Source organism: Coniosporium apollinis (genome assembly GCF_000281105.1).
Source record: "Coniosporium apollinis CBS 100218 chromosome Unknown supercont1.44, whole genome shotgun sequence".
Taxonomy (NCBI): domain Eukaryota; kingdom Fungi; phylum Ascomycota; class Dothideomycetes; genus Coniosporium; species Coniosporium apollinis.
Window position 1 is genome coordinate 32,742 of NW_006913306.1, and position 14,416 is coordinate 47,157.

The 14,416-nt window shown below is 51.1% G+C and overlaps 2 protein-coding genes across 2 annotated transcripts; one reads left to right on the forward strand and one right to left on the reverse strand.

The window, feature by feature from the left end:
- Nucleotides 1–6,283: 6,283 nt before the first annotated feature.
- On the reverse strand, nt 6,284–6,943 carry W97_07652 (uncharacterized protein; the record flags this gene model as incomplete). The annotated part of the gene is made up of 2 exons (XM_007785569.1): nt 6,284–6,630; nt 6,688–6,943. 2 exons carry the CDS (start codon nt 6,941–6,943, stop codon nt 6,284–6,286), a joined length of 603 nt encoding a protein of 200 aa, XP_007783759.1.
- Nucleotides 6,944–11,097: 4,154 nt separating this feature from the next.
- W97_07653 (uncharacterized protein) lies at nt 11,098–12,322 on the forward strand (the record flags this gene model as incomplete). The annotated part of the gene is made up of 4 exons (XM_007785570.1): nt 11,098–11,222; nt 11,284–11,652; nt 11,745–12,038; nt 12,097–12,322. The coding sequence occupies 4 exons, from the start codon at nt 11,098–11,100 to the stop codon at nt 12,320–12,322; spliced, it is 1,014 nt and encodes a 337-aa protein (XP_007783760.1).
- Nucleotides 12,323–14,416: the final 2,094 nt, after the last annotated feature.

A 14,416-nucleotide genomic window follows, 5' to 3' on the forward strand; every position in this document is an offset into this window, starting at 1 on the left:
GGAGTCTGGAGCCTGACTATCGACAGTCGAGCGACAGCGGGTGGAGTCGGAGGAACCGGAGAGGCGGTGTGTCATTAATTAAGGAGCGGATGATAAATGACGACAGGGTTTTGGGTTGGTAGTCCAGTGACAAGCTCCGATAAAATATTCTCTTAAATCTGCTTGGCACAACTGCGACATACACTGCTTTCAACGGCGTTGCCGCTTCGAGACAGCTCCAGTTACATCTCCCACTGCACTCTTTCCGGCAGTGTCGGCCTGTAAAGCACTCTCGTCGCCTTATACGCTCTCGACCTGCTGGCATTGCCGGCCTCCAAAGCACTCTTATCCCCTCACGGGTTATCAACTTTCCGGCATTGCCGGACTCTGAGGCACTCTCGCTTTCTTGCACGTTGTCGATCTGGGGGCCGGGTCGGCCTCCACAGCACCCTCTTTCTTCATACAGTAATCCAGCGACGTCGTCGCCCAATTTTTCTGATTGTCCGGACGTGAACCTTCTACTTCGTGATCGCCGGCTTTCAGTTCAACAAGATTCCGGTGTTCTCGTATCAGGGGAGCGGCAAGGGGAATGGCCGACACTTTGTTGCGCTCAACAAGATTAATCAAGCACGAGCTGCTGTGGGTTGTCCGGCAGTATATAGGAGAGGGGAGAGCAGCAAAATCAGAGCAGAGAAGGACCGCGTACTGAAGATCATCCGCAAGAAAAAAGCTAGAAGGTTGAGCCGGCTTCAGCGCGTTATCACGAACGCCGAGACCGACGCAGCAGCTATCAATTTATTGGAGAACCGTATAGCGAGGATTAATGGCGTGTTGAATGAGAGCCGACACAAACTACATAGTAATCTGCCGCACTAAAAAAACTAGTATCGCTAAGCGTCATCTCGAGTGGAGGAATTGGAGAATAAGCTAAAGACTTTCCGAGGTACGCAATGCCCCTATTCACGCGTGTCTAAACCTAGACCAATCACGTTTTTAATAGCAAACCATTCGTCGGGAGAGGATCGGATGCGACTAGATAGTGACTGTTAGGCTATGCTTCGAACCAAGAACGAGGAGATTAACAGTCTTAAGTCTCAGCTGGAGGGTAAGGAGCTTGTCTCCTCGCATGGCTCGCGCTAGCAAAGCTACAATCGCCAACGAAGACAGAGATCCCACACTTCTTCAACAGCAGTGATGTCACTCGTCCGATTATGAATCGTGTGCGATCATAGCCCGAACCGCCGCTCCGCACGCTAGCCGATATAGGGTATCTGAACCAGGGTCAGGGGAATCTTGGCATGGTGTCGCACCGGGGCTCTGATACAATTGTTGTGCTGGGTGGACGATGGAGACTTGTGGAGCTAGATACGCATGGTGGTTGGTTAATTAAGTCTCGCGGAGGTGTTTACTGCTCCAAAGCGGTGGACGCGTTGTTCGTGATGGAGCTTGTTGTCAAGTTATCAGAAAATGAGGTCTAACACTATGCCAAGCCTCGTACCTATCTAACTTTGACGGGCTAGACACCGGAGCGCCTACTAATCGCCTACCGGAACGGTGCTTACTCAGCTGGGGTCCGATCGAGTCCAATCGGACGAGTGGCATCACTGTTCAACAGCAGACACAGGTGACGGGTTTCAGGGTGGAGAGAAGTGGACCGAAGAAGAGATCTCAGCTCTCAAAGGTTAATCATCTGCTATGGTATTAGATCCACACTGACGCTGTAACAGCTCAGGCGACTGGTTTGATTGACCAGAAGGCCGCAACGGACGCTACCAACGCGGAGCTTATCAAGAACCTTGCTAGCGCTAATAGCGCTAAGGGATCTGTAGAGCAGGAGAAGTCGGATTTAGAGCTTCCTCAATCCTAGGTTAAGGGGACTAGTGATGCTAGAATCACACAGTTACGAGGCTTACTATATAGAACCAGCACCATATCCCGTAAGAAAGCAACACTCTGGTCCAGTGTTACGGCCGAGCTCGGGAAACAACTAGGCATTGCCGAACATCGAATCGTAGCAACACAGTCCCAGGCTGCTGCCAAGATGAGCAGGCTGAGAGGACAGCTCGGCGATGCCGAACACCGCATCGTAAGAGCACGGTACATGGCTTAGCGGTTCCTGATCACGGCTGTGCTGAAGTCGTACCTTGCTTCCCAGAGACAGGAGGAGCTGGCGTTCCTGGTGCCGGGCTGAAGGCAATTCGACCGCTTATCTGGCGCTTCCTAGAAGCTGCCTTCAAGTCCCGCACCGCGTATGAGTCTATTCACGGCCGTGTCGTAGAGCTCGAGCAACAACTCGGTCACTCGACAACGCTGACCACCACGTCGCAACGGCACATTACTCAGTTTGCGATTCCTCTTTGCGGCTTTCCGATCCCGCAGCGCATACAAATCGGTGGACGGCCGTGTTTCGGAGCTCACACAACAACTCGGCAATGCCGAACGTCACCTCACAACAGCACCGTATGTGGCTTGGGAATTTATGCTTGCGACTGTCCTTAAGTCGTACCTCGCCTCTCAAAGACAGGAGGAATCGGCGTCTTTGGATGCCAGGCTAAAGACGATCCAACCGCTTACACGGCGCTTGATTGAAGCTGCCTTCAGGTCTCGTAGCGCATACGAATCCATGTACGGCCGTACTACGGACTTGGAGCTCAAGATGGGTGAGATGGTCGAACATCGGGAAAAGATTGTAGCGAGCCTTAGCAGTCTGATTTCGCGGCTTTACTTCAACATCCTAGACCGGTGCCCGTTTGCTGCGGATCAACCGCTAGGCACTATTGGCTGGATCCGAGCTGTGTGCGATTCACTCACCAAAGCCTTCGAAGGCGGTGGTCGTTCCCTTAGGCAGGTAGAGTCGGCGGCTATAGCGGAGCGAAGAGCTTCCGGGCAGAAGCTTCAGATAGCTTAAGATGATAATGCTAACTTGCACCGGCGGTACGACAAGCAAGTGGAAGAGCATGGAAGACAACGCGAGCATTAGCACAGCAAAAAAGCACAGCTAGTTAAGTCACTATAGAGCACGCAGCGAGAACTGATCCAGGTGCGAGCATTGCTCGCAAATATTGAAGAAAGCGCTGCTAAGACACTACAAGAGAAGGAATCAGAGCGAGAACATCTAGTAGAGATAGTCGGTGAGTTGGAGAAGTCAGCTAAGGAGCAATGTGAAGCAGTTACAAGAGCTCATGAGCGACGCTCTCATAGAGGCTGAGTACCAAAAGAAATTTGCCCACACCCTCAAGGGCCGAGTGCGGAAGGCTACGGAGGCACAGCATCCGGTAGTGAATGCTCTTCCCAAAGCATAGTCTATAGCTTCTGATCATCTTACTAGTAGGGCATATCTAGACTCTCATCTCTCCGTAACCCTTAAGATGCAATCTTGTTCCCAGAAGCGTTGCGCTGAACTTGTTCCTAGAGGTGGCTGGAGCGCTGTGCCACTCTTGCTTATAGGAGTACTGCGCTGACTTGTTCCTGAAAGCGCTGCGATACTCATGTATCTAGAAGTATTGCGCTGTCGATCTCTTAGTATCCTCTCTCGTCCAAGCGGACAGAGTGCTATAGTCTGCGGATCGAAGACCGGCCTTCTTCATTCCTCCATAACGCGCGTTTTGGCTAGCCAGCTTCGAACATGATCGCATTTCAGACTAGCACTTGTCGATACTGCGCTGGAGATTGCCCGGATTGAGACTATCTTAATCCAGTCTAGCGACCGCGACTCTCCTGCGACTCGACTCTGCCTGGCCTTGTCGCAGATTCTAGGTCCGGAGTGCAGCTCGGCAAGGTTGAGCTGCAGGGTGCACAGAAGCTGGACTTCGAGAAAGTGCCAAACTATCCTTCACTTGCCGGTGGATCAGGTAGTGGCTTCTTTTGAGCTTGATACAGACGTCTCGCGCGCATTGCATCTCTTTCATAAGGTCTTTTCCAGCAAGTTGTACCGCAGTGTAATTCTTTCATTTGTGAGGATCTTGTTCGGCTATAAGGATTTCTGGGAGCACGGGACCAGTTATGTCGGCCGTGGCTGTAGGCGACGATGCCCTTCCATGCTCTTGCAGACATCGGATCTTTTTTGGTGAGGGTAGAGCAGCGCTGCGAGATCGCGGTCTCGCTCGACGAAGACGCGGTGCTATAAAGGCCGTCGCTAGAGCTATACACACAACCACTTGTTCTCACTAACATAGTTCTTGTATCCTACCTGAGCCTAACATGTAACCGAAGACGGCAAAGAGATAGCGGAGGCTTAGCGGTAGGCTGTAAAGTTAGTAATGCCAAGAAAAAGCCAACCCTAACGTCTAGCCAATCACTCCACCTGTCGCAAACTACAGTTGTCTGGGACCTTTGTATACCAGAATAGCTGTAAGGCCCGAGCAGAGGCGGAGCACGAGGAGCTGAGTACAATAAAGGAATCTCCGCGCGGAATCTCTCATACTTTTCTTTCGCTAGCACGTCCCATATTCGACATTTACCAGATATGCTACCTTTGATCTTCTCATCGTTCCTAGGCCTCGCTGCCTTTTCCCTTACACAGACTACCGACGATATACCGTCCTGCATTGTGAGTTTCGTCCTTAGATCTCCACTTCTGACATAGTCGTCCTCACATTACTTCCAGCGGGAATGCCTCGGTTCTGACCTCCAAGCCCCAAACGGCCGCTACGTCCTTAGTGTGCCGGTGAAGTCCTGCCCTGAAAGAGATCTCGCATGTCGCTGTATGGACCCCGGATGGGTAGTGCTAATGACGCTTTGCTCGGATCCTTGTTCGGAACTCTCGGAGCCGGACTTCTGCGAAGGTATGCCTCCAGCATTCAGTCCTAGGCTATCTGTATTGCATCTATACTGAGCTTTCGCTACAGAGGCTATTGAAAACCTCGGGCTAAACGCAACTGCCGTATACGAGAGTATCTACTCTAGGCTCGAAGCAACTCCAACGCCATGGCTAGGTGTAGAAGGGAACCTACTCGCGCCCACTGAGACGACCGCTATACCACCGATGGGAACGACACCACCTTCGAAGTCAGTCAACGAACTCGACCCCTGCGCGCTCGAGTGCCTCCGCCTCGGTGCCTCGTCAGCTCAGAGCTGAGAACTCGATATTCCTGTCCGGGAGTGCGGAGAGGAGGACTGGGATTGTCGGTGTACAGACATCGGATGGTACGCTTCATGGAAAACCTGTGGGGATTTTTGCGAGGACACGGAGGCGGCGTTCCGGCTGCGCTGCAAAGGTGAGGCAGCATAAGCACTTGATAGTGTACTTTGAGTCTGATCTTCCGAGCAGACGTATACACCGCACTGGGTCTATCTGAGACAGAAGTCGCGCGCCGCTTTTGGGACGACTTGAAAAGATCAGGAAGGGATCCGGATACGGCGTCGCAGTAGCTGAAGTTCCAGCTGCAAGACTCCTCGTCGGCGGTGATTGTACAAATCTATGAGTTCTACGACCTCCGAGAAGTGCACAAAAAGCACTACAGACCCGGTGGCCACCTCGGCAACTATGGAGAATGAGCCGCAGGAGCAGAAAGAGCCAGATTTTGTTATTCAGAGCGTTGTCCAGGCTATTCTGGGTTGGCAGATGTGGGAGTTGAGAGCTTGAGCTTGAGTTTGAGCTACAGCACCCTGAAACTTCCGATTGCTAGCGTGCAAGGGTTCTCGTCGTACCATTTAGCAGCGAACACATACAAAAAGTACAATGAGAACCCTTGTACCCTAGCAATTGGACGTGTTAGGGTGCTGTATCGAGAGTTTCGGTGGTCCTGCACGTGACCTATTTGCTTCTAAGCGACACGAGTACCATGTAGATGGCATTCCCACTAAGCATTAATACAATTGAATAGTCACTGTGATAGGCTTACGTAGTCGCTAACATATATTATAGACAGATTACTTGTATGTGCAAAACTGGTGAGAGACACAAACCTTACCAACTAGAGGGGATGCAAAAAAAGACATAGTAGAGATTATGTAGAACATCCATCTGGCGCATATTTAAGATGATAAGCTCCGAAAGCATGGTCCGTTAGATCCAATGAGGGGAGGAGTCTTTTATGTGAAGAACTTATTCCACCACCCCTGCTATGCGCACTGGCTAGATATAAACTACTTGAATCCACAAACTCAAAACGCGCACTCAAGGAATGAAAACAGAGCGTTGTATTAGTTAGGGTTGGAGGAATGCGCACTAGTATAAGACAGTACGGAAAGTAGAAGCCTATACATGCTTCATTCTACACAAGTCAAAGGCAAGGCGTTACAATTGTGATCTAGACAGCAGTGTCCTTGCAACCTACAGCCCGCCAACGTTGATTGCGTAGCCCTAGAGTAGGTTGCCAATCAAGGCCAGGACGCCGTAAATCAGGCCCGTCCTCCCCGTGATAGTGTTGGGACTGGCTGCACCGGTGAAGACAGCCACTGAGGGCGATGCCACACTCGGCGAGAAGCTCCCGGTGCCGGTTGAACCTGGAGGAACGGAGGATATTGTAGCGACAGCAGGAGTCACATTTGGGACGCCGGAGCTGGAGTCAAGTACTCCGGGTGTGGTAGTGGGGCCAACAAAGGTCGCTGGCAAGGTGACGCTGTAGGATAGAGCGCATGCTGTTGGGTCTAGGCCGCTGGGACAGCAATAACCATCAACGAGGCAGTAATCACCATTAGGGCAAGACCCTGATAAGGTGTGTGAGCAGAGAAACACACGTACTGCACTGTTGGTGAATCACTTACAGGGATCAGCTGAGCCTGGTTCGCAACACGTCTGTGCATTCGCCGGATTGTAACAGAGATTTTCAGTCGGATCACCACAGTCTATATAACCAGGACCGCAAGAGGCCTCGCAGGTGTTCCCAGGGCCACAAAAAGAAGTGGTTGGTTGATACTCCTGACGTTTGCCGAAGACCTTGGTATCCAGTGCGTGAAAGTGTTTGCTCGACACAGCAGTCACAATAGCTAGGGAAGCGAGGATAAATTGGATGAAGAACATTGCAAAGACTGGAAGACTAGCGCTTCAAGAATGTGGTTGGGATAGATGTTTAGAGCGTGACTGAAGAACTTGAATTGGGTGAGATTGAGAACGAAGGAGGTGGGAATTTGAGTTAGAAATAGTGGTTGCCACGCTCACGATATATTCTTAGAGGTTTCGATGAAAGCGCAAGAGCCTGCTGCAAATACAATGATAAGCGAGTTCCGCCTTGCTAGCGGTCCAGTAATCCACAAACCAGCTGGTCTCAGCCCTTCTCCCACGGGTATTATATCTGACAACCTTGTCGATCGAGATCATTGTTGATTCTTCCGCAAGACTTGTGCCTAAGCGGAGGGGGAAAAGCTTGCCAAGAGACAGGCTTCTTAGTGGCGTTCAAGGCTGAAGAAGGTTCTATTACCTGGCTTATGTGAGAACTAAGAGCGCTTCGAGGAGCCAGCAAACAGAGCCTAACTTCAGCTCCAATCAGGCCACCCGAATCTCACATCACGCCAAAGCTATCATTAAGGCGTTGGTAAACCCCGTGCGCCTCGCTCGTATACCCATGCGCTTTGTCCACGACACGCTTTCACCTTGATACCTCTATGAAGCCCAGGCCAGCTGGCGAAACTCTCTGTTTCATGGGCTACTAGACGTTACCAACTTATTATGACAAGCCTCTGGCTGGTTTCCCGAACAAAGAAACTAATAGTGAAAGTACGGTTCCGAACATCACTGGATTAGAATGTCTAGTGCCCACCGAGAATTTAGATTTTGCCTGACTGCTATCAAACCCAATCATTGAATACGGAGTCTTCCACTCCTTCCAGCTCTCCATAACGCCAAGCCTGAGCTGAACTTCGCCTTCGCATCTTCATTGCTTGTATGGCTACATCTCTTTCAAGCATCGACGATTATTACGTTGAGTCCCTGCCAAAGTATCTGGCTTTCATCCGACTCTGGGCTAAGCGCTTGCACCAATACCACCCACTTCCCGCTGCCTCAGGGTTAATTTGGCTACCCGCGACCGTCTCGAAGTCAAACCTCCATCTCGTTACGAACCTGCCGTTTGTGCCCATCTCGATAGCCCCTCAGATTTCATGTTGCTGGTGACGGGATTTGAGAAGATTAGATGATGAGCTCTGTTCCGATCTGGGCGGCATTGCCGCTACTTGATTCTGGTCAATTTTGCAGCTCTGCAGAAGCAGTCTACGCTGGGGGGTACCAAGGAGGTGCGAGAGTACCGGGAGCGTGCACGAGAGAGGTTTGAGTAGAAGGCAATGTCTTGCGAATGAGCGCGGGATAGTAATGCAATGTTGAACGTGAAGCTTAACAGCCTCCGACTTGCGACAATGCGATCTTGTTCCACGAAGACGGGACCTTGATCCAGAGATGCTAATCGTGCGGTAGATGATTGGTGACGAGCGAGGCGGGCGTGGATGATAGAGGCTGGCGTTATACCGCCGGCACGGCTGGCTAAACCTCCATAGACAATTCCAGAGCTTCCGAGTTATGGTTCTAAGGATTCTTGATAGGGTGTTGCTGGTAGGGCAGGCCGGAAGTCTGCGGAGGCTCTACATCATTGTTGTACTGATTGACCAAGAGAGGCAAGGGGCCGTTTCAGCTTCAACCGGTGGTCAAGATAGTGTTAAGGCCCGTGACTTTCTAGCTTGGCTAACGGTAGGGGTTGTCGACCGGTATACTGGCGGGCCCTAAAACACTTGGCCTAAGAAGGCATCGGTCATGCCGGTTACGGAACGCTTACCAACACTGCCTTGGTCCGCGAAGACGTGGTCTTGACTTACGAAGATGTTCGAGGCAATTCTCGGACGCGTTGAGAAGTTTCAGTCACGAAATGCTTAGTTACGGCGGAAATAATAGAATGAAGGAATGTTCTCTGAGTTTCTTTACACGAGCGGCGTTCCAGAACGGAGAAGAGCTTGTTTCAAGCTTGTAGGTCCCTGGTGGATCAGGTAGCACTAAAGGAGGTGAGATGTACTGTAGCTTGGAAGAAGAAGCAAGAGCGTCGAGAAGTTCGAACGCCGCATCCAATTTGAGGCTGAACGCGCACTGAGACTGAAGCATGATGGAACTTCTCGCTGAGTTCGAGATGTCTGCCTTGGACGCTAGCACTTAGTCCTCACAATAGAGTATAGGGCGTACCGCTTTCACCACGGCGACCGAGCATGTTCGAACCCAGTCTCCGAACTTCAAGCTTTCATGTTCTTGGAAACGCGGTCGCTAGAGCCATATGTCCCGCTAGGTGAGATCCATATTCCTAGATTTGATACTGCAGTCTAAGCCGCAGATCGAATCATGTTCCTTGGATGCGCAAAGTCAAACAATCCAACACTGCGATGAGATGCAAGGAACAGCTGGTTATGGATGAATTGTTGTCGCGAGACGAGACCGCAGAAGAGAGCCTGTTTTGCGTCCACACGACCTTGCGGGGTGCGGGGCCAAAAACACTCACAATGCAAATAGCTTCCCTACTGTATTTGCTCTATCTTTGAACACTTATAAAGGGGGCGTCTTCCTCGTCGCGCCCAGCAGTAGCAGCGAGAGGGGTTCCGACCTTGACATCGTACGAGTTGTTCGTTACAGGTGTCACTCTCCATGACCTGCTGCCAGAATCCCATGCTGACTCTTGAATGTTGCTCCTTTCGTCCTGGAAGTACACCCGATAGTGCTTCGCGCCATCTGTGCTGGTCCAATTCAGGGTTGCAATCTTCGAATCGGACGACACACCTCGCCGAGTCGCTGAGCGAGTGGTCGCATTCGTATTTAAAATAGCCGTAGTGGAGGGAGCAGCTGCTGTATTGCCGCTTGTAGCGAGAGCGCCTCCAACTCCACCTCCTACAGCAGCAGCGATGATGATCACTGCGGCTACCGCAACGACGATCCAAAATGTCCTTCGCCGGAGGCCACACGTTCTTCGCTCAACGCCCACTGCACCAGATACGTTCAGCTCTTCAGGTCGCTCCAGCATGGATTTTCCGGCGTAAATCTCTTCATTGGGATTAGCGACGACTTGCGGACTATTGTTCGGCAACACCTCTGCCCATTGAGCTCAATGGTCGACCTCTAGTGCGCCATATTCCGGCTCCGACAGTATTTTCATCGAGGCCATTCTGAAATTTGATGGATGAGACACAATGAAAGGCTTGGACTTGCGGCAGTTGGATTTGGAGCGTGAAGGACAGCATGAGAGAGATTACTGTTGATTTCTGTGTGGCTTAAGCTTTCCTGCGCCCCAATCTATCATAATTAGCTTGCGAGGACCTCTATCGCTGTCGCTGGGGCTGAAGGATTGTATCACTTGCCGCAGGAAGGTTGATCAACCAATCAATAGGACGCCCGGCAGAAGCCAGGAGGTCTAGTACACTTTTGTCGCAAAAGTTTCCGACACCGCAGGATCGCCCGCGCCAACATTAAGAGACTACTGCCACTTGCAGTTTAATTTTATAATTGAACGCTAAGCTAAAATAAAGAGTTGCAGGCATTTAAGGCTTGTAGCATCGGCGTTTTGTTTCGTCAGCTCTAAGCGTTCAGAGCCAGATCTGAGAACAGGGCATGGGCTCAGAGCTAAATCTGAGGCCTCGGGCCATGCTCGAGCTGGAAATTCGGCTCAAGCGGATCTGAGGCGTCGGACCTGGCTCCGAGCTGGCCCCCGAGCTGCCCCCGAGCGTTCAGATCTCATGCGCCCGTCGCGATTTGCAAAACAAAATAGCGACGTAGAAATGCGAAGTCTCCCCAAACCTTCTCACGTTGCAAGGACCACCCTCGACAGGTAGGCTTAGGAAGAAGGTAGCTTGATTGGTAATCAACCTGCCGGATCCCTCTGGGACGAGGCAGAATGTATGTGGCAGAAGATATGAAGCACATTCTGCTCCTTGCAGACGAAACTACGCTGGCTCAAACAGACGTTCTATGTATACAGCGTCAAGATTTCGGCTACTATCCAATCTCGATACTTAACCCGGGCTTGTGATTCTCAGTGGCTAGCGCGTACGACGACGAAACGACTGGCCGAGATGGAAACCTCCACCGGCACTTGCAACAATTGCAACTGCTCGTACCATTACCACGCACAAGATCCTATCTTCGTGAATGGTGGAACTCGACAGCAATCCCAAGCGCGGCCGGTAGAGCAGCGAAGCACCAGCTTCGAAGGACATATGTCCGTCTCAACTGTCAGCCCCGAGAAAGGCACCGTGGACGCGGATAAGAAACAAGGTGTTGCCCCGGAGTATGGCCCAGACGAGCGTGGATTTCGAAGAATCATAAGAAATTTCACCCCCTCGTACGTTCACCTCTGTTCAATATTCTGTTGGACGTTGGCTGATGGGACCACTCCGGAACAGATGGTTCATCATCATAATGAGCACTGGAGTCATATCGATCATGTTCCATCAACTGCCTTACAATGGACACTGGCTCCAAATCATTTCCATTGTTTTCTTCGTCCTCAACCTCGCACTCTTCCTCCTCTTCACCCTTATATCCTGCCTGCGGTACATTCTCTATCCCCAAATCTTTCCGGCCGTGCTTCGCCATCCACACCAAAGCTTGTTCGTGGCAACCTTCCCCGTGGGCCTTGCAACACTCATAAACATGACCGTCCTGGTGTGCACCCCAGTGTGGGGTCACGGCATGGCTACGTTTGCATGGGTATTATGGTGGATTGATAGTGTGCTGGCTCTAATCACCTGTTTCCATCTTACATTTGTGATGTGAGTACCCCCTTTCCTGCATCTATATCTTAGCACCAAGCTTCTCCCTGCCTCGCATGCTCATACTACTGCCTTGCTGACATCGCTTATAGAATGTCAAACCGGAGAAGCGAGCTGGCGGAGATGACTGCGTTGTACCTTATCCCCATCGTCGCCATCGTGATCGCTGCAACTTCTGGAGGCCTCGTTGCGGGAGCAATCCCCAATCAGAAGCACCAGTTGTGGACGCTCGTCATCAGCTACATCTTCTGGGGTATCGGATCGCCTCTGTCATGGATCATCCTAACCCTCTACTTTCTTCGCATGACCGTACACAAGCCACTCAAGCGCGAAGTCATCGTGTCACTTCTACTTCCAATTGGCCCTCTTGGTCTCTCAGGATTCTCGTGAGCTTGTCCTAGGGCCCTTGAAAACTGATGATCATGAGACGCTAAACTGCCGCAGCCTAATTGTACTCGGCAAGCTCGCCAAACGCCTGTTTCCTGCGACCCACACTCTACCCCATGTAGCTAATGCAGGCGACGTGTTCTATATCGTTGGTTTCTTCGTCGGCCTCATCCTGTGGGGCTTCGCCGTTGTCTGGTTCATCATCGCTGTCATCATGATAGCCACCTCTGGCGGCTTTCCATTCAACATGGGGTGGTGGGGCTTCATCTTTCCAGTCGGTTAGTGCTCCTCCCTCCCTCCCTGGACAACACGGCTCGTCTCATCGCGTTTTGGACAGGTGTATTCACGCTCCTGACGATGACGATTGGAGAAGAACTGGAGTCTCAATTCTTCAAGGTTCTTTCATGTGTAAGTCCATTCTCTCTCTACCCGTCGCTTAGATGGGCCGTTTCCTGACATAGTGTTTCCTATTCTAGGTATTGACAGGGATATGTACTATTATGTGGTTCGTGATTGCTGCAGGAACAGTGCAACGTTCTATTACAGGCAAGATGTTCTTTGCACCATGTCTAGGTACGGATTTGTTCCAGAGACGGCTGAAGGAAGAGAAGAGAGCTTCGGAAGATACGAAGGAAGTAGTATAAATACTATAAATAGTGAGCGCTATATATAGAAGAAGAGCGAGAGACCATGCGCGTAGTCACGTGAATGCTAGCCGAAGCAAGGGGTCTATCCGTAGGTCCCCTGCAACCGGGTTCAACCCGTGACATCTTACGCCTTTAGATTCCGCTATAATCTAAGATAGTACGCCGCTAGCTGGATGTCATGCTATCTAAGGGCCTGTGAGCCTTAGGGGCGGAGCCGGGGCTAGACAAGGCCCGCTCATCCTTAGCGACACGCGGCCCTTTGCGGATGCGCGGGCCTTATCCTTCGCCGGCCTCACCTCTCTCGGAACCCTTCGGCACAGCCTTATTTTTCGCACCCACAATCTCGTCATCCGATACTTTCTCAGGCTCTCGAAGGAAACGTCGGGCTACTAATGGACGCCTTAATCCAAGCGCTTGCAGGCATTGAATCACTGGCTGAGGAGAACAACACTGGTGCCTCGAACCCGACAGCCTGCCCTGTCTGTAACGATTGTGAGGGGTGGGAAAGTGAAAGGGTTGCACCAAAGGATAGAACCTTTGTAGTTGAGAAATGGCCATCCCCCGGGTTTGAAATCAAAACGAACATCCGAATCTTGAACGACTCAGCAAATGGCGGTTGCCCAACTTGTGGTATATTTCGTTGTGCTATCACGCACTTTCTATCAGAAGTTGAAGACGATCTCGAGGTAATGGGTTGGCTTCCTATGCGGCATGGTTCATTACCTGTGTTATGGGTGAAACCAAAGGGGGTGCGTTACGACGAGGGTGGATTCGAATTTGAGTTCTTCACTATGCCGGGTAATGCTAGCTCAAGTTCCTACAATTCTGCCCTATCTCATCCGTGCCTAATTCCAATTTGACTCTTCCGTATCTGTCATCTTCACTGTGACACATCCGTTCATTTTAACTAATTTAGGCTTTGTAAGACGCCCCCGCGCCCTGGACCATTTTCAGGCCGGGAAAATTCTTTCCCGAAGACACTTCCTCCAGTGCAAGCCTCCAGCAAACGTTTAAGTGGCTGCAGGACTGCTTCGGAAATCATCCTCAATGCCAATCATACTCAGAATCGGAGGCCCAGTTACCGACACGCATTCTTGACCTTGGATTTCCCGGACCGCAAGCACCTTCAGTGACGCTGTACGAAAGTAACGGAGAAACTGGGTCTTATGTTGCTCTCAGCCACTGCTGGGGCAAATTGCAAATACTTAAAACGGAGCATTGCTCACTCAACCTTCGAAAAAGAGGTATACCATGGGATATAATACCGAGGACTTTTCAAGACGCCATAACATTTGTCCGACATCTCGGCTTAAGATACTTGTGGATAGACTCCCTTTGTATCATTCAGGACGACAGCGCTGATTGGCAGAGGGAATCTGCAAAAATGGCTTCTGTATACATGAACTCTGTCCTCACGATTGCAGCAACGAAGTCAGCCGATTCTGAAGGCGGCTGTTTCTCCGTTGTCCCGAAAAACAGGCGTACTTACAAGGTCACGGGATTAGACCAAGGGGGCAGGCAATTCACCATCCACGCTCGTCCTAGCGTTCGCAGTTGGGAAAAATCTCCGTTACCCCTACACTCCCGCGCTTGGTGCTACCAGGAACGGATTCTCTCTCCACGGGTTCTACATTTTCATCACCATGAGCTGAAGTGGGAATGCCAGGCGATAACTACTTGCGAGTGCTCCCTTGCATCCATCTCCCACGGCAAGCAAAACCATGCAAGCA